The sequence below is a fragment of the Callorhinus ursinus genome, unplaced genomic scaffold (genome assembly GCF_003265705.2).
Source record: "Callorhinus ursinus isolate GAN/ISIS: 27379988/994484 unplaced genomic scaffold, GSC_fseal_2.0 scaffold59, whole genome shotgun sequence".
NCBI classification, from domain to species: domain Eukaryota; kingdom Metazoa; phylum Chordata; class Mammalia; order Carnivora; family Otariidae; genus Callorhinus; species Callorhinus ursinus.
In genome coordinates, this window is record NW_027397121.1 from 4,123,833 (window position 1) to 4,148,041 (window position 24,209).

Sequence of the window (24,209 nt, forward strand, 5' to 3'; positions counted from 1 at the left end):
TTTGTTTTTCACAAGAATTTAGAGGATTCCTTGAAATGACGGGCTTCCATGCCTGCCCCCATTTAACAGTGCGGTCACAAAAATCCCGGCTGGTGCACGGCCTCCCAGACGTTCCTTCCTGGGGAACAGTTGGTGCCCCTGTGGCGGGCGGATCCGCACCCCGCCCCGAGGCCCGGGGGAGGCTCATTTGCGGGGAGACAGCGCCTCCTGCTGGGGGCCGCGCCACTCCGAGGCCGACTCCTCGCACACCCGCAAAGACGGGCCGCGGCCCCGGGCGAGACGATCTGCGACTAGAAGAAGCCCGGCCCAGGCGGCTGCCTCTGCGAGCCCCGTTTAGGACTGACGGCTGGAGACCCCTGCTGCTCACGCCTCTGGCGCCTCCCGGGACCCTGAGCCTGCAGGAGGACCCTGGCAGCTCGCCCTTCCCTGGGCCTCCCTGGAGGACCACCGGCACCAAGGGTTAACCCGCAGCCCTCCACTTCCCTCCTCCCACCTCTGGTCGGCTAGCCTGTTGCCATGGAAACGGGCTAAAAATAAAATGGGCTCCCAAAGCCCAGCCCCATGCACAGGAGTCAAAACAAACTAATTAAAGCAGCCAGGCTAAAATGTGAAGATAATTACACCCTCACTCAGGAGCCAGTCGTGGCAATGGAAAAGCTCAGCAGGCCATTCCTGACTCAGGGGGGGCCCTGGGCCCCTTCCTGCCGGGCCGGGCTGGTCCCCCACCGCTCAGACTCCTCGGACTGGGGTCCCACCAGCACGCAGTCTTGTTACCCCTCCCCAGGAGAGCCCAGCCGGCTCTGGCCTGAGATCCCACATTCCCACCGCAGTGCCCCCACCCTTGATAAATCCACACTATGGCTTCATCCTGGGACCTGTGTCCCATCTGGGGTGGCTAAGGAGAAGGTGGGGTGAACTGAAATCTGAGGCTGTTTTTCCACATCCTCCCTGAAACTCGGGGAAGTCCCTACACAGCTTTCGGGATGCCTCTGTCCCTAAGACCTTTGCTAAAAGGCTTCAAGATCATTCTTTTGTCTCTTGGGCTGCTGCGTCTCCACCGAGGGCCCTGGAGCCTGGTGGGTGTCTCTGCACACGCTTCTGGCCCAGGAGCATGGGAAGGGCCTGGTCTCAGGGCCACGCAGGTGCCGGGGCAAGCCCACCCCACCACGGGCCCTTTGCCTTGCAGGACCATCAAGGTGGAGGTGTACGACTGGGATCGGGATGGCAGGTAAGCAGGCAGGAGGATAGAAGGTGAGCAGGGATGAGGGCAGCCCCAAGGGATGGTTGGGCCCTGCCCTCACACGGGGAGAGCTATGCCCATGGCAGCTCTGGGGGTGAGGGAGCCTGGGTTTTCCAGGGGTGGGGGTCCGCTGCCCCAGTGGCTTGTCCCTGCCCAGTGTCACTGAGGCACCAGAGGCTCTCTGTCCTGCATGACATGGTTCCAGGGGCCTCTTTTCCTCGAATAGCTGCCTAGCAGCCAGCCCAGTGCCTAAAACCTTGCCACATTTGGGAGAATTAGGATTTTCTGAAATGTGCCTATTTAAACGCACAAATACGAGTGACCCCCTGAGCACTTATTCATGTTCTCTGTGTGAGGCTAAGCATTGTGGGGTGAACGAGGTGCAGAAGACAAGCTCAGCCCTCACGGACTCCCCCCAGTCTAGTGGGGAGGCCCTTGGTGTATCAAAGGAACTTGTTTGCAGGGAACAGGCCCTGAGCGAGTGGGCTGTGGGAAGGGTAAGCTCTGATGCACATGAATGGTCCCGGGAGCCGGTACCTGAGTTGGGCCAAGCCTGGCCGGTAGGAGGGTACTTCTCACGTGGGCTGTGGGAGGCCAGTACCCTCCCTGTCTGTGAATGTAAGTGCCCCCAAGGAGCAGTGTCCCTGGGGATTCATAGATGAGGACAAGAATGGGTCTCTCCTGGCTCTGGTCCAGAAACCTCCCTGGCTCCCACTTGTCTGTTGGACCACACCCAATATGTCGTCCTGACTTTTGGGACTCTCTCCATTCTGTGGCACTAATAGGGGTGTTGTAAGGGGGCTTTCAGCCCCACAATCTCCATCTGTACCTCTCAAGTCTGTGATGCAGATATGGGGTGCTGTAAAGGGAAAAAACTGGGGACAGCCACCAGTCATAGGGTCCTGCCATCAAGGAGCTCGTAGTTTGAGTGCTGAGAGCTATAAATATGTAGTCAAAATCCAGAGTGGGCTCTAGGCAGGGCCAGGCCCCGGGGACACTTCCCGGGCCTCACTCTTCAGCTGCTCCGGAGGCCCCCCAGGCTGCCTCTTCCCGGGGCCAGGACAGCGAAAGGCAGCCAGCTGCAGGGGAGACAGGGGTTCACCTGTGGACAGGTTTTGCTCCCCTTAACGTGAACACACTGTGGGGGCAGAGTTCTAGAAGGCGTGGCCACTGCAGAAAACCTCCAGCTACCTCAATGGACATGACACAGACAGTCTTTTCAAAGACCATTACTGGAAAAATGACAAATACACAGAAAAAGAGAGGAGTTTAATGAAGGCTTTTAAGCCTATCATCTGAATTTAACAAGTGCTACGTGTTGCCACATTTGCTCTGTTTTGCTGACGTAGTTTCAATTACAGACATCAAGGCATTTCTACCTCTAAATATCTCATTGAGAATGTCTAAAAAAATAAGGACATTTTCCTACAGAACCTTGAGTGCCATTATCACACCTGACACGTTGAACTATAATTCTTGAATACCATCTAATATTCATTTCATATTTAAATTTCTCCGGTCGTCCCCGAAAGCCCCAGCACTGCTGGTTTTGTTCAAACGAGACTTCAAGTAGAAGTGGGTCCCCTTCTCTGGGGCCCCACTCTTTGCTAGGTGACCACTGGCTTTCCTGTTCCACGGGGGACACTGGACTCTTCCCAGAGACCCAGCCTCTCTGCCGGCATGCGCCCCTGGAGCCGAGGCCCCGGGCAGAATCGGGAGCCAGAGGAAGAGCCGAGAGGTGGGGAGATGGGCAGAGGCAGTACGCAGCCTGGGTCACACCATCTCACAGAGACCTTCTCTTGCAGCCACGACTTCATTGGAGAATTCACCACCAGCTACCGGGAGCTGGCCCGCGGGCAGAGCCAGTTCAACATCTACGAGGTGAGGCGGACACCCGAAGTCCGGGGTGTGCTCTGATTATGCCTAGCTCCCAGCCACTGAGGACTACTGTGGGCCATGGGCTGGGCTGGGGTTTTTGCATGTTCTCCTGGGAGTTGGCTCTTATTGTCCCATTCTACAGTAAAGAAGCCTGAGTCTCAGAGAATTGAGGGAATTTGCCCAAAGACACGCGGGTCAGTAAGTGGCAGAATCAAGAGGCAAACAGTGTCGGCTTGCCTGGCTCCCCAAATCATTGAGTTCTAGTGCCCCCACAAAGCGCTCTTCCAATAAAATGGGCGAGGAGGGGTGCCGGTGGGGCAGAAGGTGGGGGAGATCCAAGGTCCTGAGCTCAAGGTGGCCCTCTGCCTTCAATCAGAACAATTTCAGGGCCTGCTGAATATCTTATTGTTTCTGGAAGGGAAGAATCAGAGGAACGGGACTCAGGATGCCTCCACCTGGACCTGGAGAACCTGGACAAGGCCCCCAGTCTTTCTAGAGATAATAGTGGTTGCCCTCCAAGGACAGTTTCTGCCGCTGAGCCTTTGCTTGTGTGTGCTCGCCCCCCTGGAATGCCCTCCCAGCTTCCAAATTTAGCTTGAGTTCCAGCTCCTCTGGTGGCCTTCCCAGCACTCTGGTCTCGTGCTTCCTCCCTCGTGTGAGCTTCATGGACAGCACAGTCTGTGCTAGACCCACTTCACCGCAGATACTTCTCTTTTTTTAAGATTTTATTTATTTATTTGAGATAGAGAGTGAGAGAGAGCACGAGAGGGGTGGGGGGAGGAGCAGAGGGAAAAGAAGAGCAGGCTCCCCGCGGAGCAGGGAGCCCGATGATGATGGTGCGGGGCTCAGTCCCAGGGCCTTGGAATCATGACCTGAGCCGAAGGCAGGTGCTCAACCGACTGAGCCACCCAGTGCCCCAACCGCAGACGCTTCGAACCCTAATAACTGCTTGGGTTCATACCCTGACTCTACCACATACCGGCCACGTGATGTGGGCTAAGTTCCTGAACCACTCTGTGCCAGGCACACTGAGAATTAAAGAAGTCACTAGAACAGTGCCGGGTCCCTAGTGAGCGTGACGTCACTGCTGTCGTCCAGTATCATCTGTTGAGTGCCAGTGTGCCAGGAGATTTCCATCTCACAGCAGCCCTAGAGATGGTCTCTCTCCTTACAGGAGCAACCCGCTCAGGTAGTGACGTTGAGGAGCAGGCTTTGACTCCCATCACCGAGTCTGAACCGCTCCACACACTCCCTCCCTCACCCTGGGTCTTTGTTCTGAGTGGGCAGGTCTCGAGTTCTGGCTAGATGGAAGCTCCCTAAGGGCAGGCCGGGGGACAGCCCTTCCTGGGGCCTCCCTTCACGTGGGCCTGGGCAGCGCGGGGCACCCGGTAGGTGCTTATGATCCAAGCACATACTGAATTCAGTTGAACAAGGCCATTGTGAAGATGGAGCGTGGGTGCGTTTCTTTGAAAGGGCTCTGATCCTCACAGTTAATTGCTTTGTTTTCTGCATCAGCGAAGGGAAGGGCTGTCTTCGGTTCCCCCACCCAGGCGGAGGGAAGCGGGCTCCATCCTTCTCCGGCTGCCTTTAAGGAGATTTTTAGGGAAGGCAAGGGAAGGGATTATATCTCTTGGAGTTTGGCTTTTAAGTGCTTGACAGGCTCAGAAGAGGCCATGATCTCTCAAGCTAAAAGCAAAAATGGTTGGATTGACTCGTTTTCTCCATCGGAAACACCCTTGGGTAGAGAAGGAATTAAACCCTGGCAGTCCCAGGGGGGCCGGCCTTGCCCTGTGGGCAGGGTCACTGGAAGGCCTTTCTAGAGTCCAGCTGACTGAAGTCAGGAAAGACCATCTCGGGCCCTGGCCTCACCCTGGGTGTCTGACTCGTATGTCCAGCTGTCTGCTGGCCCCTGCTCAGACTCAGCCCCCCACACTGAAGGCACTGTCTGAAGCCTCCCCACAGCTATCCCCTCTCCCCGGCCAGCCAGCTCCATCTCCTGGGCTGCCATCTTGGGGGCCTGGGGAGTCATCCTTGATGCCTCCTGCCCCTCACCCCACATCCACTCCACAACTGAACTCCCACTCCTCCTACCACCCACAGACTCTGACATTTTGTTCCCTTCACTCCCATCCACCCCCACCGCCACCCTCCCCCCTGTGTGGGGGGCTTTGCAACAGCACCCCTAACAGCCTTCCCACCTCCTTCCATCCCCACTCGGTAATCCAAGGCCTTCTCCTAAATGGTAATCTGATCACATGGCCACCCTGCTTAACCTTTGGTTGGGCATCCCACCCACTGCCTGGCCGGGGTTCACACACTGGGGCAGGGAGGAGATTCAGAATGACGCCCCCACCCCAGCTGAGATACTACAGGGCCTTTTACCTACAAGGTGGAGTCCAAGCTCCTCCACATGGGCACCAGGCCCCAGCAACCTACAGTCTGCGTGCAGCTGGTGGGTGTGTGTAAGTAGACCCACACCTCCCACCCCTAGGAGGCCCCTGGGGTCTTGCCCCAGCCCCTTCTCTCTGTTCACCACGACTGGCAGCCCTATTACGCTCTCTGAGGCTCTCTGAACCTCCCTGCTGGCTCAGCCTCTGTGCTTCACTCCACGGTTCTCCCCTGGGGCCCCCTTTGCTCTTCACTTGGTTGGGCCTGTGGATCCTTGGGGACTCCCTTTGGGTATGATTCCACCTCCAGGAAGCCTTCTCTGGTTGCACACTCACTCCATCCGCAAAGTCTGAGCTAAATAGCTCTCCTCGGTGCTCCCTCCCTGCCTCCCCCACCCCCCTGGCTATTATTACCTGTTTGTCATACTTCCCACCCCTTTAAAGACCATGAGGTGCGTTAAGGGTGGGGTGGCATCTCACTCATTATCGTATTCCCAAAGCCAGCACAGCTCCTGGCCCGTGGGAGCCACTTGGTGGCTTGCTTGCACAGGAGGGCCGACCCCAGACCTGCGCTGGCGGCCTTAGGGCTCCTGGGGGTGTGAGGCCAGCAGAGGAGAAGGCTGAGAATTCCAGCCTGGGAGCTGGGAAGTTCCTGGCCTGGCCCCCAGGGGGCGACGGTGCCCCACAGGGACCGTCAGGGTGTGGCCTCTGTGGGCTGGAGAGGCTCGCTGGTGGGGGTGGGGGTGTGTGCTGGGAGTGCTTGAAACCTCAGAATAAACAGGGCGTTTCTTCAGTGCCCACTTCACATGAGGATCTGAGAACAAAACATGGCTGTAATATTAAAACAGTTATAATTAGAGAGTGGAAATGTGGAATACAGGCTAATTTAAAGGTTAACACAGAAGACTTCAAAGAAATGCGCTTGTGGCCAGGTCTTTGGGCGACACCCAGACCTCCAGGAGTCCATGTTTGTTCTCCTCAGCTGGGAGGGCTACTAGGGAATAAAAGTTTGAGATGTATTCAGTTCTCAAAGTTCCACACCCTCATGGGACAGATTGGGACACTGAGGCAACCGTGCAGCATTGGAACTTTCCACAAAGGTGTCTGTGAACACATCACCTGGACAGCCTTCATGTCTTTGGGGGCTCTGAGATGGTTCTGGGCTTCTCTCCCCAGGTTCACAATTTCCACCTGCAGAGCTCGCCAGCCCTCCGCACGTGAACTTCCCACCTGGGACCCCAAATCCAGCTCTTCCTTCTGTGTCTACCTGGTTACCCCTGACCCCTTTCCCTCCTGCCCCCGCAGCCCCGCCCTGGGCCCGAGATCTGTGGTCACTTCTTGACAGTGCTGTTTTGCTATAGCTCAGTACCTGTTCCAACAACCCCCAGGCCCTCATTACCTCTCACCTGGCTGGACTCGTGGGGGTGGTAGTAGTGGTAGTAATAAAAATTAATAGCGGCTGACACTTAACATAGTATTCACTACGTTCCAGACCATGTCCTAAACGCTTTACTTATATTGACCTATTGAATCCCCATACCTTTCTATAAGGTAGGTACTTTTTGTTCCAATTTTATAGATGAAACTGAGGCACAGGGAGGTCAAGTAACTTGCCTAGGGTCACACAGCCATTAGGTGGCAGAACCAGGCAGGTAGACATGCCCCTGATGTCTCTCCTTCTCCCCTCATGCTCATTTCTACCGGGTCCCAGCATCCTAGAGCCTGCTGTGATCATGGCCCCCTCCCAGCTTAGAGGTCATCAGAGTTCCCTGCTGGCTGCTGGGTGATGTTCAGCCATTTAACTTGGCACTCTAGGCTCTCTTCCAGCCAGCCCAGTTTGCTCTTTCACCCTGTGGTTCTGCCATCCAGTTCTGTAGCCATCTCCCCTCCCCCAAACTATCTCCTCCGACTGGAATGCCCCTCCCTCCAGCTCCCCATGCCCAGACCCTTCCTGCCCTCAGCACCTGCCTTCGGCGCCACCTGTCCTGGGGGGGGTGGGGCCTTCACTGATGCTCGGCCAGGAACGGTCCTTCCTTCCACCAACTCCTTTCACGTTTCTGGCTCCCCTTTTTTGGTGCTTCTTGTCCTCTGTCTCCTGAGGACAAATCTTTCTCCAACTGGAGTGAAGATTCTAAAAGAGAGGAACTGGTGTCTCCCACTCCCACCCCATAAATATTTGTGAAGGAATGTGTCTGTATTTGTTATCAAGGTGACACCCAGGTAGGCGGCACTGACCTCGGGGCAGGAACCTGGTTTCTAATTTTGTCACCACGCAGAGCACCTCGTGACCTTGGGCAAATCACTTCTGTCCCTGGGCCTGAGTTTCCTGATCTCCAGGAATTGGGCATCAACACTCGTTCAGACAGAAGAGGCCTCTGCTGACGCCTGGCCACCCCTGCGAGCAAAAGAACGGGGTTGGGGGGGGAGGAGGCAGGGCCATGAGCTCACCAGCCATGTGGAGAGGACAGAGCAGGTGTGGAACTCAACCCGCTTGCTTCCTTTGACGGGGGATGAGGGCAAGGTAGGCCCTGACCTTCCTCCATGGAAACAGAAGAGCCGTGAGGCTTCTGGCTAGTGCAGACGCAGCCTATGTGAAAGCCCCCTGGAGGGCTCACGAGCCCCCTGGCTCCTCAGCCTCCACGCAACTCACACCTTGGACTCGAAGATTCTTTGTGCGGTTGGGGGGTGCTGCCCAGTGCATGGCCTGATGTTCAGCAGCGTCCCTGGCCTCTGTCTTCTACCCCAGTCATGACAACCAAAGTGTCTCCAAACATGGCCGAATATCGGAGGTGGGGGGCGGGCAGTTGAGACCACTGAGTTAAGCCCCCCCACAAGTGGTTTTTTAGCATCTGCTAAATATGCACGTAGGCCTGTGATATATTCTCCAATGACCGGTCTGGTTTGGAACGAAAGCTTTCACATGAGGAACAGTTAAGGAAGTTCTAACTAGACTGTAGTTGGGGGTGGGTGGAAAGGGGAGCCCCAAAGGCCCCAGGGCAGCCCTAGGGCTGGATCTCCAAGGAGGAGCAGGGAGGATGGGAATTGGTGGAAGGTGGAGGAGAAGGCATTCAGGGTGCGGGAAGCAGCCTGCGCCAACATACAAGGGCAGGCACAGACAGGGCCCCTTTGCGACATGGAGCCTCCTTTGGCTGCATTGGGTGGAGGGCGTGTTTGGGGGAGCAGTGGGGAAGAAGGTTAAATAAATATTATTCCTGGTGTGTTTGGTCGTGGAACTGGGTCTAAATCTAAATGCCAGTCCCTCACAAAACCTCCCGGACCCTCCTCCCCTGGACCCCCAGTCTCTTCACACCTCACATTCTGCTTGCTGGGGCCGGAGCCATACCCAGGGGTCGTTAGAAACTCTGGGAGCCCACCCCTGACTGCTTAGAAATGCTCCTCACCTGGCACCTGTTTTTTCCTGCAGGTGGTAAACCCGAAAAAGAAAATGAAGAAAAAGAAATACGTGAATTCTGGCACCGTGAGTAGCCACACCCCTCTCTGCAGCCAGGTGTAAACATCCTGAGGCCTGAGCTAGGTCCGCATCAGGAGTCGTGTGTGTCTGTGTGGGCTCGTGCAGGGTGTGGGAACCAGACCTGGAGAGTTGGGGGTGGAGACGGGTGGGGCGGATCGAGCAACAGCCCCGGGGGGTTGGGGGGTGGCCAGGGTAGACAGTAGACGGGAGACGGGCCACACCACAGGCGCTGATACAGAATGAGAAATCCCAGAGAGAAACTCCCGTGGGGACTTCCTGCAGAAAGGGAGAGGAAAAGGAATAGTGTGCATTGGGCCCTTAACTCTGGGGAACTCCCCACAGAGGTGCTTTTCACAGGTTGTTTCCTTGAGAGGCAGACATTATCATCCCCTCGTCATAAAAGAGGAAAACCAAGGCTGCCAGCAGGGAAGTGACTCGCCCAAGGTCACAGAGCCAGAGAGGCACAACCAAGGTCACAGAGCTAGAGATGGCACTCAGCACTACAGTTAAACTGAGAGCTGGCAGCCGGCGATGCCCCTGTTTGCCACGACGATCCCGGGATTACATGAGCCCCATGGCTTCTGGGGGGCTGATCTTCAGGACATTCGTGCATTTATCCAACAAACCTTTCCTGAGTGCTACCGTGTTCTAGGCATGAGGGATACAGCTGGGAACAAGACAGACCCAAATCTCTGCCTTCCTGGTACTTATATATTAGTGGGGGATACAGAAAACAAAAATATATGCATACATGTACCTATATTTGTCAGGTGGTTATGTTTGCTGTGGGAAAAAAAGTATAAGAAGGTAAAGGGTTAGGGAATGCCAGAGACAAAACTACTATTTTATATTAAGTAGGGAAGGAAAAGCTCTTCTCTGAGAAGGTGATGTTTGGGCAGAGATTCGAAGAAGGTAAGGGAGCAAGTATTGAGGATATTGGGGAAAGAGAATTCTAGCTGTAGGGATCAACATGTGCAAGGGCCCTGAGGTGGAGCCCACAGTGCATTTCTCGAACAAGCCAGCATCTTTGCCCTGCAAATACATTCAGCGTTGTACCCTTCCTGTCCCTCCCTACTGTAGAGGTCCATGGCCCCGTCAGCTAATGCAGCCACACTTAGTCATTAGATTTAAGCAAATTGCAACTCCAGACCTAGAAGAGGTCCTAGTCAGGGAGCTCTGGGATTCCTCTGAGGAACCCTATTTTCTCCATCTGTAAAATGGGGCTAATAAATCATCCCTACCCTGCGTACTACACTGGCTGACTGTGACACAGAGCTCGAGAGACATTCCGGTAAACTGCAAAGTACTCTCTGGTCATTCAAAGGAGACGAATTGTAACAGCTTCCCAGTCAGGCTTGGAATAATATTTGCTTCCTCCAAAGCCGCAGTGTCTCTCAGTGGGAATGTTGTCAGCATTTTGGACAGGATCATTCTTCATCTCCCGGGACTTTCCTGTGCATTGTGGGGTGCTTAGCACCCCTGGCCTCAGCCCGTGGCTACCCGTAGTTTGCAGTCACTGGCAGACCCCCGAAACCTTCCCACACATTCCCATGCCCCTAGGGGAGGCAACACCTTCCCCAGCTGAGAAATCTCAGATGTAAAGCTAAAAAAAAAAGTTTGAAAACCACTGATTTCCTTCAGTATTCTTGGAGATAAGGAAACAGGCCCAGAGAGGGGACATGATTTGATGATTTGTCTCAGGTCAATCTTCACCATAAAAAATCAGTCAGGGCCCAGGATGCTTTTTTTTTTTTTTTTTTAAGATTTATTTATTTGAGAGAGAGAGAGAGAGCGCTCTCTCACATGAGCGGGAGGGGCAGAGGGAGAGGGAGAGAGAGAATCTCAAGCAGACTCCCCGCGGAGCGTGGAGCCTGATGTGGGACTCGATCTCATGACCCAGAGATCGTGACCTGAGCTGAAAGCAAGAGTCAGACACTTAACCGACTACGCCACCCAGGATGTTTATTAAAATGCACATGCCCAGTCCAGTGTCCTGGGGTTCCATTTTAGGAGGCCGAGGCTGGGGCCCAGGAAGCTGTGTTTAGTGCTTCTCATACCTACTTACTATGTGCGGAATCTTCTGGGGGATCTTGTTAAAATGCCAAGAATCTGCGTGTCCGCATTTCTAACCAGCATAAGGGTGATGCCGCTGCTGCTGGTCCAGGGGCCACACTTTGAGCAGCAAGGCCCTGACTGAATCCATATGGTCAGGCAAGTTAGGGAATTACTTCATCCCAAGGCCTTAGGGGGTGGTGGGGGGTGGGGAGTGGGGTTCAAACCCCAACTGCAGGTTAGACTCATGTGAGGAGCTAAAAAATGATCCAAGGCCAGAGGCCTACCCCCAAAACTGATGTAATTGGTTTGGGGTCCTCACCCAGGCTGCAAGAGGTTTTCAGAGCTCCCCAGGGAGTCTGGCGATCATTGGTCAGGGTAGAGGCCACTGCCATAGTCCACGCCTACTGAAAGGAAGCTTTGTCCATCCAGGCGCCTAACACCCGAACCACAGCAGGTAGGGTCTCCAGGGCCCAGCACAGCACCCACAGACCCTCCCGTTATTTGGGCTGATGTCAAGCAGAGGCCCTCCCTTGCCTACCCAGAGAGTTGGTAAACATAGCAGAGCCTGCACCAGTAGGGGGTTCCCCAAATTCTAGGGTAGAGTTCTCTGACACAGGTAGAAGATCCTCTGCCCCAATCTTGCCTCATTTAATTGATTTTGGCAGCCAGGCTTTCACTTACTTGTCTCCGCGATCCTAAATCATTATTGTAATGAGCTGCCAGGTAGCTGCCTGTCTAGGCACAGTCAATGCCAAAGCCGTCACAGGGCAGAGGTCAAAAGGCATCTGCTCTGGAGAGGGGGCCCCAGGTCAGTTACCTCCCGGGCAAGAATACGCTGCTTATGGGGGTCTTGGGTCTGAGAAGGTAGAGATCAAGAGACATCGGAGCGGTGAGTTGGGACAGTGAGATTGAAGATCTAAGCGCATGTTTTAGGTCAAAGGGGCATGTTTTAGGATGGATCGTTAGCAGGACAGGGAGCTTGTCAGCACTGGCAGGTTGGTAGGCCTGTGTCAGGAAGACCCCCTCGCCTTCCACACTCCATGCTGGTAGCCACTTAGGGGAAACTTGTGCTCTTGGTTTGAGTCCTGGTGCCTCCAGGAACAGCGACCGGGCCCTGCTAGGATGCAGGTGGGGATCAAGGTCAAAAAGGCAGGCTCTGAAGTCAGACCCGAGTTCGCTTCTCACTCGGCCAGGTCCCGGCAGTATCCTTGGGCACATTGCATCCCCTCTTTGAACCTCAGTTTCCTTGGCTAGAAAATGGGATAATAGCTGTGCTTCATAGGGTTGTTGTGGGTACCGTATGCAGTGGAATAGGCAAACCTGGCGGGTGCTGCGTGCTCCCTCACTTTCAGCAAACCGTCTCCCTGCAGCCCTGAGCTCCGTACTGACCAAGCTCCCTCTTGTTTTCAAGGTCACGCTGCTTTCCTTTGCTGTGGAGTCCGAGTGCACATTTCTTGACTACATCAAAGGAGGGTGAGAAGATATCCAGCCCGGTTTCTTTGGCTTCAGGGAGAGGGAAGGGGCCCCACATATGGGCATGAGCAGCTCTGGCCTCTTTGAGGCCCTGGACATAGCCTGTGAGCCCTGAGCAAGCTCTTGTTTCTGGCCTCGGACAACTCACCCAGAGCCCTGCATGCCCCTGGATCCTGAGTGGCTGCAGAGGGTGCTCCTGAGCCACGGAGGCCAGCCTGGGTCCTGTCAGGTCCCCTTGCAGGGATGGGACCCTGAGGTGGCACGGACTCTGTGACAAAGAGAACCAAGGGCCTAGGGAGGTGGAAAGAGCTCTGGACTAGGAATGAGAGGCCCAGACTCTAGGCACTTTTTTTTTTTTTAAGATTTTATTTATTTGACAGAGAGATAGAGAAAGGGAACACAAGCAGGGGGAGTGGGAGAGGGAGAAGCAGGCTTCCCACGGAGCAGGGAGCCTGATGTGGGGTTCGATCCCAGGACCCTGGGATCATGACCTGAGCCAAAGGCAGATGCTTAACGACTGAGCCATCCAGGCACCCCAACTCTTGGCGCTTCTTAGCCATGACTTTGCTGGATTACTTTGGGCAGGTCACTTTCCCTCCCTGAACATCAGTTTCCTTCTCTATACACACAGAGGTTGGAGTGAATTCTAATGGCCCTTCCTTCTCTGAGCTTCTGATGCCTGGTCTTTCGGGGGTGGGGACAATGATTAACCTTCCCAGTGGTATCAGGGACCTCTAAGGGGCAGGAGGCACTGGGGGATAAGCCATCAGATGGTCCCACAGCCAACAGGTGGTCAAACATGAGCTTAAGAAACAGAAAGAACCGGAGGGGTTGGCATCCAGGCAAGGCAGGCAGGAGAACCTGCGGGCTCCAGCCAACAGCTCATGGAAAGAGAACCTGACTCCAAGGTGAGGTTAGTATGCTCCCTGCCAGAACAGGGGCCAGGTCAGGGTGTGGGGAGCCGAGAGCCCACAGGTGCAGGCAGGTGAGTGACTACACCTGTCTGGAAAGAAGACGGGCAGGGCAGGTGCCAAAGGCTCATCCCAGCCAAGTGGGCATTTGGCTGACGGCTTCTCCAGGGCAGAGGGAAAAGTCAGGCCCTGGGAAGCCACACGTACTCTCCCATGACACCACGCCCTACTGCCTGGAAACTGGTTTCAAGGTTGCAAGCTCTCCTTCTACCCGCTGAGCACACACCTCCCTGCAGTTGCCTGGAGGCCCCCTGCTGCCTCTACCTGCCCCTCCTCTGAGCCCACTCTAGGCCCTGCCCCTGCTCCCTTCCCCCCATCAAAACTGCCCTGTTCCCTAGCTCATGAAGCACCCCGCGCTTACATTCTAGAGCACCTGCTAATTTTCAAACAATCCACATTGTATTTATCCTTCTTCTTGGCACAGCGCCCCTCATTTACAGAACATAGTGGGCAGGGCGAGGATGATGATCTCCATTTTACAGAACTTGCTGGTGGCCACACGCCCAGCCCATGGCTGGCCTCCTCCGGGCCCCACGTGCGGCATTTCTTCTGTAGTACTGAGTAATCCGGGCCCTGCCTGCCTCACAGCTTCCAGGTGGGGTGTGAGGCAGGCAGGCAGAGCTGGGTGGAAGGGCTGGGTGCTGTGATGTCTCATAGAGAAGGAGCCCTCAGAGGCCGGCCTTCTGCGCAAAGCTGGCGCCGCGAGTACCGGGTAAGGTAAAACGCTGGCGCCAGCCGTGGCCCGCCCCCCCACCTCCTTGTCCTCGCCAGAGACCTGAGTGAGGGAGCCGGCTCCAGGGAGTGAGAGCTCGCTCAGGCCTGCGTGTCCAGACAGGCAGCTGATGGAGGCATTTGTCTCGGGATCCTCTCCTCCTTGGCTTCCCTCCCCTGCCCACCTGGCCCCGGAGAGTGCAAACGGCCACCTCAGCTCTGGCCCCAGGTCAGAGATGGAGCTTGGTGCTCAGCAGCCTGTGTTCTGCCCTGCTCTGCCCTGAGGCAGGAGGGGCGAGCCTGCAGGGAGTAGCTGTCCCACAAAAGAACCTTCTTTTCAGCCCCTTCCTACCCCAAGTCATTTCAGAATCCAGAGCAGGGGGAGACCAGTTACGGAGTAAGGCTTGCCTCTTCCTTCACCCTGATTCGGAAGAGCCCGGCCAGTGGTGTCCCTCAGCTGTGGTCCCATAGGCCAGAACCACCCTCCCGATGGTGGCCCTGGGAGCAGAGCTCTTTCCCTATGGAGAAGACATGATCTCTCTATTCCCCAGTGAGAGATGACAACAAACAGCAGTTGAATAGGGTAGGTCAACCGCTGTAACAAATAATCCTGTGACCTCAAGGCTTAATACGAACAAAGGTTTATTTTTCATCCATGGGGTGGCAGGGATGGGTGGGGAGATGCTCCACACAGTCAGTTAGGGACCCAGGCTCTTGCCATCTTGTTTCTCCGTCTCCCTCAGAGGTTGGAGTCTGCTGGATGCTCTGCCCCCAGGCAGCAGACAAAGGGAAAGAGCGTGGGCCAGACCGTCTCTGGCCAGCAGACCCTGCCTTGGGTCTCCTGCTCACCAGGTCCTTCACCCTTCCTAGGGGCAATGGTTCCATGAGTAGCAGCTCATCTGTGGTCAGGTGGAGAGAGGGCTGTGGCTGATCTTACATCATGCCACCTAAGAACCACCAGAACAGAGTGTCCCCACAGTGTGATCCCAGAACCCCCTCCTCAGAATCCATCTCTGGATGAGGCCAGGGAATGTCTGTTGAAGAAGCAGATTCTGGGGCCCCATCTCAGACCGACCGAACGGGCATCCTTGGGAGTGGGGCCCTGGGATCTTCTTTTTAAACAAGCTCCCCTAGTGACTCTCTGGTCACTGCAGAATGGGGACCACAAGACTAGACTTTATCGGAGGCTCCTGTCTTGTCAGCTTTGTTCTGTCAGTGTCTACTAGAGCAGCAAACCCTCAGAAAGCTTCAACCCTGAATCTGAATCCTCAAAACCAAACTTTTCATTATGGAAAAATTCTAAATACATGCAGAAGTAGAAGGTATAATGAACCCCCAGGCACCCTTCACCCAGAATTAACAGTTAACCAACTCCTGGCCAGTCTTGTTCCATGCATGCTCTCTTTCATCCAATTGTTTTGAAGCAAATCACAGACATCATATTTTATCCCCCCAATACTTCAGGATATAGCTCTAAAATAGAAGGACTTTCTCTTTGTAAAATATAACCACAATACTGTAATTACACCTAAACATTGAATAGTTCTTTGATACCAAATATCTAGTCAGTGTTCCAATTCCCCCAGTTGTCTTGTAAAGTTGTTTAATTGGCTTATTTGAATCAGGAATCGGGCAAGATCCATATATTGCGACTGATCGATTTGCCCCTTAATTCTCTTTTCATCTGTTGATTCCTCCGGAGCTCATGAGGGCTTGCTAAAACAGAGTCCTGCTCCCCACCAAGAGATTCGGATGCACGAGATCTGCGGGGGGCCTGGACTTCTCACAGGTTCCCCCAGACTGGCTTTTACTGGCTGCATTCCCCAGCTGTCATTGAACATGTTCCTCTGTCCCCTGTGTATCCTGTAAACAACTGGGAGATAGCTCAGAAAGCTCATTTGGATTCAGGTTCAAGTTTTTGGCAAGGCAGTATCATGGGTGATGTTTTGTTCTTCCTCAGAGATGCACAATATCTCTTTGGCTCTCTTTTTTGTCAAATAAACCCAGAGGCAGCATTAACCCTGCCTCTGACACTGAATTTGAGCAAGAAACAGAGTGAGACCCTGCTCCACTGGACTCAGGTGGGCCCAGGGGCAGGGTTTGGGGAGGAAAGAAGTAATTGTCACCATGTGTCCGCACAGAACACAGTCCCTTCAGAGAGCTTTCACACTGCCTACCTCTTATGCTCACAACAGTCCTTTGTGGGGAGGCCGTGGCTGGCATGACTATCCCCGTTTTCCAGAACTGGAAGAAGATGAGTGACTTTACCAAGGCCACGTGTCTGGCAAGCTGTGGGGCTGGGGTGGGGGCCAGATTTTTCCTTGTCCAGGTAACTCCCCTGGTGCTCTTCCTCTTCCAGGACCCAGATCAACTTCACAGTGGCCATCGATTTCACGGCCTCCAATGGTGAGTGGGGGGTGGGCAGAGGAGCTGGAGTGGGGCTGGGGACTGGAAAGGGGAGGGCTTTTCAAAACTGTGATAGTTGGCCCTAGCTGGGAACCAGCTCTCCTATATTCTTCGGCCTCATCTTCACTGAAAAGGAGGTACTTAGGCTTGGAGACCCAAAGGGATAACCAAGATGGTGAAGGTATCCCCACACTGGACCGTGGCCACTAACAAATCTGGGCTCTGGGCCCACGGAGAGCACTGGAGAAAAGATGTTTCCTCACGGGATCAAATCTCCCATCCTCTGTGCAGCGCAACCCCCAGGCTGGAGGGGAGCTCTTTGGTCCTCAGTGAAGGCAGGAACCCTAGTTCCCAGCCTTGCTGGGGCTGCCCCAGCTCCCTTCCCATCGCTGGCCTTCTCCAGGGTGGGCTGCCTGAGTCACCACGAGCGACCAGTGCCCAATTTTACACTGTTAGAAAAGTCACCACCTCCCTTGGAGTCTAGACCCCCCTTAGCAGTGCTCCGTGCTCACTCCCATGCCTGTCAGAGCAGCCCCGGTTTGGGACTCCTCCCCAGTTTGGGACTCCTCCCCGGTTTGGGCCCCAGAGTCCTAGAGTGGTAGGATTCAGAGCTGGGAGGGGAGTTGTAAGAATCCCACCTGATCCATCCTCACAACAATCCCGTGAGGTGGGACTGTTACCCCCACTCCACACACGAGAAACTGAGGCTGAGAGGTAAGGAGCTATGGAAGAGCGTACAGCTGGTAGCAGGTAGAGACAGGATCTTATCGTTGGCAGTCTGTGACGTAATGCCCTTGATGATTCAGTAAGTAAAATGTGGGCAATTGCCAGTCGTGACGAGGGCTACGGAGGTGGGGGGGACCCTAAGCCAGCAAGAGGGATAGGGAGTTTTGGGGGAGGCTGTGATTTTCAGGAGGCCGCTCAGGGAAGACCACACCGGGAAGGGGACACTTGAGTAGAGGGAGCAAGCCACGTGTACCTCTGCGGTAAAGTGTCCCAGAGCAGAGGGATATGCCACTGCGGAGGCCCTGAGGTGGGGATGGCAAGGGGGCCAGACCTGAGTGAGGGGAGGGGATGGCAAGCGGCAAGGAGGGAGGTCACTGGAGGCCAGACCCCGTGGGGCCTGCACCTCCCCCACTCCCCGCATAAGGACTGTGGGTTTGGTTCTGGGCGAAATGGGAGCCTTTGGAGCAAAGAGGCATGGCCTAGCTGCCTGAGGTTTGACAGGCTCCTCTGGCCAGACTCTAGGCACAAGGGCGGAAGCCGAGTGATGGTCTGGGTTGCTGCTTTCCTGCAGACACGGGGAGGGGGCTGTCACAGAGGAGGGGAGAAGGAGGTGAGCTGCTGCATATATTTTGAAGGTTTAGCAACCGGGATTTACTGAAGGATTGAAGGCGTGGCAAGAGAGAAAGAAAGGAATCAAGGATAAAGAAAATTAGGGGTGCCCTTCCAGTACCCCCTTCTGCATTCTGAGCCTGCGGTGCTTGGAGTGTGGAGACCAGCAAATGTTCTCATGTCCCGTGTCACAGGGAACCCGTCGCAGTCCACGTCCCTGCACTACATGAGCCCCTACCAGCTGAACGCCTATGCGCTGGCGCTGACTGCCGTCGGGGAGATCATCCAGCACTACGACAGTGACAAGATGTTTCCCGCCCTTGGCTTCGGGGCCAAGCTGCCCCCTGACGGAAGGGTGTCCCATGAGTTCCCGCTGGTAGGAGGTCCTGGGAGCGCGGGCTGAGGGCTGACCAGGCTCGGGGCGTGGTGACAAGCCCAGGGTCCAGGGCATTTCCCATCCTCCCTGCCCCGGGACAGATGGTGCAGCCTTTGAGGGCAGGGTGGATAGGCTGCCTGCTGTGTTTTGGGCCGGGGGTGGGGGTGGGGGGCTTATATCAGGGCTTCCAGAAGCCCACTCCCCACCTTGCTCACCAGCACCTCCGCTCCATGTCTGATGCCACCCACAGTGGGCTCTGGCGTCCTTTTCCTGACAAGACCCAGGAGAGGTGGAGTGGAGACATGGTTGAACTACCCCTCCACCCCAAGGCCCCAGAAATAAGGGTAAAGGGGTGTGCGCTGGGACTAGGCAACTGCAGGTAATCCCAGGAGCTCCCTGAGTTGGTGCTGAGACGGGGGCCCTGCGGAGGTGCCACCTCCTCTTCCTCCCTCCCACAAGCTGGTGGCACTCCGTTGTGCCAGGCATGATGCTGGGCACCAGACACAGGAGGACAGATCAACCGCTTAGTCGTTCCAGAGCTGCTCCGAGCCGGCAGTCATTTGAGGCTGTGGTGGTTTGCTCAAGGTTCCCTGAGGGAAGCAGCCAGGCCTTTCAGGGGGCCTGTCCGAGCAGGTCCAGAGAGCGGGGCAAGGAGCAGGTTTTGGCCCTGCTCACCCAGAGCATGAGCTGCCCGGGGGACTCCCTCCCCTGCCCCTACCCCCCACCAGAGAAGAGTCGAGGAGATCCCAGGCCTGCTGGCCTTCCCCACACTGGCTGCCCCCCTGCCCCCCCGCAGAGCCCCCAGCTGCCCTCCCTCCGCCTCCTCCCTCCTTACTGGGCTCTGCCTCCCTATCCTCGGTGCCCCTAGAATGGCAACCAGGAGAACCCCTCCTGCTGTGGCATCGATGGCATCCTGGAGGCCTACCACCACAGCCTGCGCACCGTGCAGCTCTATGGCCCCACCAACTTCGCCCCTGTGGTCACCCATGTGGCCAGGTGAGTGCCGGGGCCACTACACGCCCATCCCAGTGGCTCACACAGCGTTCCCGTCCACGCCTGTCCTCTCGGGAAGGTGGGGTTGGGGTGCGTCTCTTCCACTGACTCGCCTTTCAGGGAGCCCTGACCCTAAAGAGATACCCCTCCAGCCAAAGAGTTGTCCCCCTCCCCAAAGTGTTGTGGGGGCGGGGAGGGGTGCAGAGCAGGCCAGACAGACTACAGCCCCCGCCTCCTCCCCCAGGACCGCGGCCGCAGTGCAGGACGGCTCCCAGTACTCGGTGCTGCTCATCATCACAGATGGGGTCATCTCGGACATGGCACAGACCAAGGAGGCTATTGTCAATGTGAGCTGGGGGTGGGGGGCATGCCTTCCCACTTCTTTAGAGAAGCCCTTGGGACGAGGCTTCCTGGACAGTGGGGTTTGGGAGGTGTAGGGGTCCCACTGATGAGCTCTGTACCCACCCTGGGTGGTCTACTCCCTCCTGACGCCTATGGCCCCCTCATTAACCCATCTCTAGGACCACTGCCCCAGACCCAAGCCCAGCCTGGCCAGGGCGAAGTAGGAGCCCAGTGTTGGGGAGGCCCAGGAACTTGGCTCCCCCTACTGGATGGTCTCCCTGTATAACGGGCTCCAGCCCCAGCTCGCACTTCTGGATGCCCACATAAAATGTGTCCCACTTGATGGAGGCCCAGGGACAGAGAGGGGATGGGGGTGTCTCAGAGAAGCAGACCTGTGACCCATTTCCCCCTGCTGACCCTCTCTTCCTCTCTGGGGCCCCACGGCTCTTTCCCTTGGTCCGTGCCCCTCCCCCTCTCCCCTTTCCTGTGTTTCTCTGTGTGTCTCCATCCTTCTGTCTTCCATTTCTTCTCTTTCTTCCATTGACCCACCCCTTTCTGTCCCTACCCCTGATCTCCCAGGCTGCCAAACTCCCCATGTCCATCATCATCATCGGCGTGGGCCAGGCAGAGTTCGATGGTAAGTCCCCATCCCCCAGATGTCTCCCCAGAGGCGTCAGGCCCTTGGGAATGACCCTTCCCCAAAGAGTGAGAGCTCATGGGTGGGTGTGACCATCTGGGTGAGCGGGCAGGGTGTAAGGGTGTGTTTGTTTGCACAGGGAAGGGTGTGTCAGGGTGTGCACCCATACCCCGTACCCCACGGCTGTGGAGAGGAGGCCCGTCCTTCCTCCCGCCTCCAACCCTTGGAGCCTGTGGAGCGTGGGGGAGCTGGAGCACAGGGCTAGAAGTCAGAGACTCACCATGTTGGGCTCCTCCTGTCTCCTGGCCTCAGTCTCCTCATCTCTAACGTGGGGGTCTGGTCTGACAGTCTCTGTCCTGGATTGGCCCAGGATTAGAGGACAAGCCCACTGTCCTGCCAGGCCCAGGTGCCCACCATTAATTCAGCCCACCCCCATGCCTCTCCTCACACAGCCATGGTGGAGCTGGATGGTGATGACGTGCGGATCTCCTCACGGGGGAAGCTGGCAGAGCGGGACATTGTCCAGGTGAAGCCCAAATCCTGCCTGCCCCAAGGAAAATGCCGGAGCCCCTCTAGCCAGGCTGACCCTCATACCCCCTTTTAGAGACTTCTCTGGAAAGGGGCCTTGGAGGGAGCCCCAGAGTGACCTGGCCACCAAAGAAGGGAACAGGAGTCAGTCCTTGGGTAACACTTCTCCCCCCCAGGTGAACCCCTCCCTACCATGTCTGAGACTCTCCCCCCAACGTTGTTGCCCTGACCAGAATGCTCTGCCAAGATCTCCCTGAGCCGCCACGCCTCCATGGTCTCCTGCAGAGCACTTATGCCCCAATACTTGCACTTTCCAGTGTCTTCTGCGGGGCTGCCTTCCCAGTGAGACGGCAAACCCCCTGGAGGTGGAGGAGGCGTCTTTATTGCCGTAATCCTCTCCAGGAACAGGCATTGCCTGGTTCATTGTATCTGTGTCTTAACATCTCGTGTAGGATAGCACGTGCAGTGAGCTGACAGGTCTTGGTCCTCAGGGCGTCCCTGCCCAATCAAGTCTCAGAATGCACCTTAGTAAGCACTCCTGTCTCTGAACCGCCTGCAGCGTTCAGGAGATTGGAAATAAAGACTGGCATCCCCCAGGCCCCCTGGGTTAAAACAATGGCGGTGGGGGAGGGGTCGTTCCAAGTTTGGAGACCAAAGTTAGGAGGCTAGACCCCAGAGCAGGGGCAGTCTGGGAGGGGGGACCCATGTATGGAAAGGCCTGGAGGCAAGAGTGAGCTGAGGCACTCAAGGGGTTGGGGGGGTCAGCCCCTGGGAGGAAGCCAGAGGGGCCCGACTTTAGGTTTTGGCCCAGAGACGGAGGAGGAGAAACAGAGCAAAGGGGACAGAGAGGTTGGGGGAGATGGGAAGGCCGGTTTCCCAGAAGCCAGGGGGTTCATCCAGCATTTTCCAAGCGCTGGCTGAGTCCCTGTGCTTGGTGCCAAGACTTCAGAGCTTAAGGGCTCCTGGTCAGGGGTGCATCCTGGCATGGGATAGGTGATCCATAAGTAACTGTTGAGTCAATGAGAGAACAGCCTCTCAGTACTCACCAGCAGGCGGAGGGGCTGAGTGGAGAGGGCAGAGGCTGGGGAGGCGTGGGACAGTGTCCCGAGGCTGGAGACTGGGGGGGGGGGGGGTGCTGGGGTCCAGCCAGAGACCCGGCCTGACCGTGCCTTTCCTCTGGCCAGTTCGTGCCCTTCAGGGACTACGTGGACCGCACGGGCAACCACGTGCTGAGCATGGCACGCCTGGCCCGCGATGTGCTGGCCGAGATCCCTGACCAGCTGGTGTCCTACATGAAGGCACAGGGCATCCGTCCGCGCCCCCCGCCTGCGGCCCCAGAGCCCTCACCCCCACGGTCCCCAGCCCGCACCCCTCCTGCCTCCCCCCTGCACACACACATCTGAGCACTCTTCCTGAAGGCCCCTGGCCTGTGGCAGGCGGCTCCCTGGGTGGGGCAGTGGAAGCACAGCTGGGGTCCCCAGCCCCCCTTAAAATATGCCATGCCTAGCCTTTGTGTGTGCCTTTTGTGTGTGCCTGGGAGGCCGGCGGGGGGGAGGGGCCTCTGAAGACTCCTCTCTCATTTCCTGGCCTCAGGGCCCAAACCTAGGGAATTGGAGGGTATGGGTGGTGGAGATGAGGTTCCGGGCCCCTGCTCTTCTCATGTCCCTGTGACATCTGGTTTTAGCCCAGCCAGGAAAGGGTTAATGATCAGGAGGATTGGGGTCCCCCTCAGCCCACCTGGGCATTCCCATCTGCTCCTCTGTGGCCCTGAAGCCTGAGCTGGGCCTCTCTCCTCCGGGGCCCTAGGCGCTCTCCTCCTCCTGTGCAGTCTACTCCTACACCTGGCCCCTGGCCCCTTCCCCACCCCCAGTATCTCCCCCATCCCTATTTCTAGTGAACCTTGTGAGGCTGACGGGTCTGCAGGGATGCCCGAACATGTGGCCCCTCCCAGGACACTTGCATGCCACGGGTGCCCAGCGGACCCATGAAGGGGAGGCTGTGTGATGGGAGGCCGTAGGCCACATGATGGGCTAGGAATGGGGGCTTTTCAGCCACAGAGTCCTTTCTGGTGCCTCTCAGGCCAAGAATGACACTGGTTTTAGATACACAGATCCACAGGCCTCTCTGTGGTGTGGGCCCACAGGCACCTTACAGTTGACTCCTGGCTCCAGGCATCCCCTTCTCTTGCCAAGGCGGCCCGGGGCCCTTGGAGCCCGGTCCTCTGCTGCCCCCCTGGAGGCCTTGGAACAGTCCAGCCCCAGCACTCCCACACTCCCCCTCTCTCCCACAGAGATAGGAGTTCTGAGTTCGAGTCCTGCATACAGCCCCTGCCTGTGAGAACCCAAGGAAGGCCCTTCTGCCTTCTGGGACTCAGAAGTAGGGCAAGAGGGTTGACCAGATGGTCCCAGGTGTTTACCTTCAGCTCTGGTGTCCTGAGAGTCCATTCATGCCATGCCCAGCTTCCCCCGTCCCACTCCTCAGCAGTGTGACTGCTTACTCCAGGCCGTCTTGGCCCTTAAGGTCACCCTGTTCCATCCTGTCACCTCAAGTCCACCCTAGTCCTTCAGCCTTGGGCTCTGGTGTCTGAGCCTAAGCCCCTGCCTCTGCTGTGGGGAAGGTGAGAAGGGTGATCTCACCCCCGGGCCCACCGAGCTGCCCAGCCTTTACCCACACAGGGAGCAAGTCGTGCATGTCAGCCCCTCCCGCAGCATGGGGCTCCTCAGCCCACTCCACATCCCATGCCTGGGTGGACACCAGGCCCCCTCTGTCCGCTGCCCCACACCACTTCCCTTCCTGTCATGCATGATGGTGGTGTTTCTACGCTGTCTGGTCCTGTGCCCGTCTCTGAGGCAGTCTCTGTGTGGAATTTGCCTTAAAACTGAAGTAAACTTGGTTCTTTTAGTAAAGTTCCTTGTTTTCCTTTCTCCTGTGGAAAATAGCAAATGTGTTGCTGTTTGACAGGGTCCGGGTTCTCCTCGCTCTCTCTCTCTCCCATTCTTTTGTTCGATAAGGATTTCCCGAGCAACTACAATGTACCAGGGCCTGTGCTGGTGACTTGGGATGCAGCAATGAACAAAATGCAGGCCCTGTCTCCACACAGAGCTTACAACAGACACACAAATAAGACAGGGTAAAACCCAGTAAGCACATAAACAAATAGGTAGATAACCTAATTTCAGGTGGTGGTAAGAGTTACAAAGACAGGGGCGCCTGGGTGGCTCAGTTGGTTAAGCGACTGCCTTCGGCTCAGGTCATGATCCTGGAGTCCCGGGATCGAGTCCCACATCGGGCTCCCTGCTCAGCAGGGAGTCTGCTTCTCTCTCTGACCCTCTTCCCTCTCGTGCTCTCTATTTCTCATTCTCTCTCTCTCAAATAAATAAATAAAATCTTTAAAAAAAAAAAAAA

At 56.3% G+C, this 24,209-nt stretch overlaps 1 protein-coding gene across 5 annotated transcripts in view; it reads left to right on the plus strand.

Annotated features, from left to right (window-relative positions):
* Positions 1-23,180, plus strand: part of CPNE5 (copine 5) — an 87,747-nt gene extending 64,567 nt beyond the window's left edge. For all 5 annotated transcript variants that reach the window (XM_073884865.1, XM_073884864.1, XM_025862462.2 and 2 more), the window contains 11 exons: positions 1,187-1,228; positions 3,046-3,121; positions 8,930-8,983; positions 12,444-12,505; positions 16,547-16,593; positions 18,123-18,304; positions 19,173-19,300; positions 19,542-19,644; positions 20,219-20,276; positions 20,729-20,802; positions 21,989-23,180. In XM_073884865.1, coding sequence (XP_073740966.1) covers positions 1,187-1,228; positions 3,046-3,121; positions 8,930-8,983; positions 12,444-12,505; positions 16,547-16,593; positions 18,123-18,304; positions 19,173-19,300; positions 19,542-19,644; positions 20,219-20,276; positions 20,729-20,802; positions 21,989-22,207 — 1,045 coding nt within the window. In that variant the 3' untranslated portion in view covers positions 22,208-23,180. The remainder of the gene's footprint in view (positions 1-1,186; positions 1,229-3,045; positions 3,122-8,929; positions 8,984-12,443; positions 12,506-16,546; positions 16,594-18,122; positions 18,305-19,172; positions 19,301-19,541; positions 19,645-20,218; positions 20,277-20,728; positions 20,803-21,988) is intronic.
* The last annotated feature ends 1,029 nt before the right edge of the window (positions 23,181-24,209 follow it).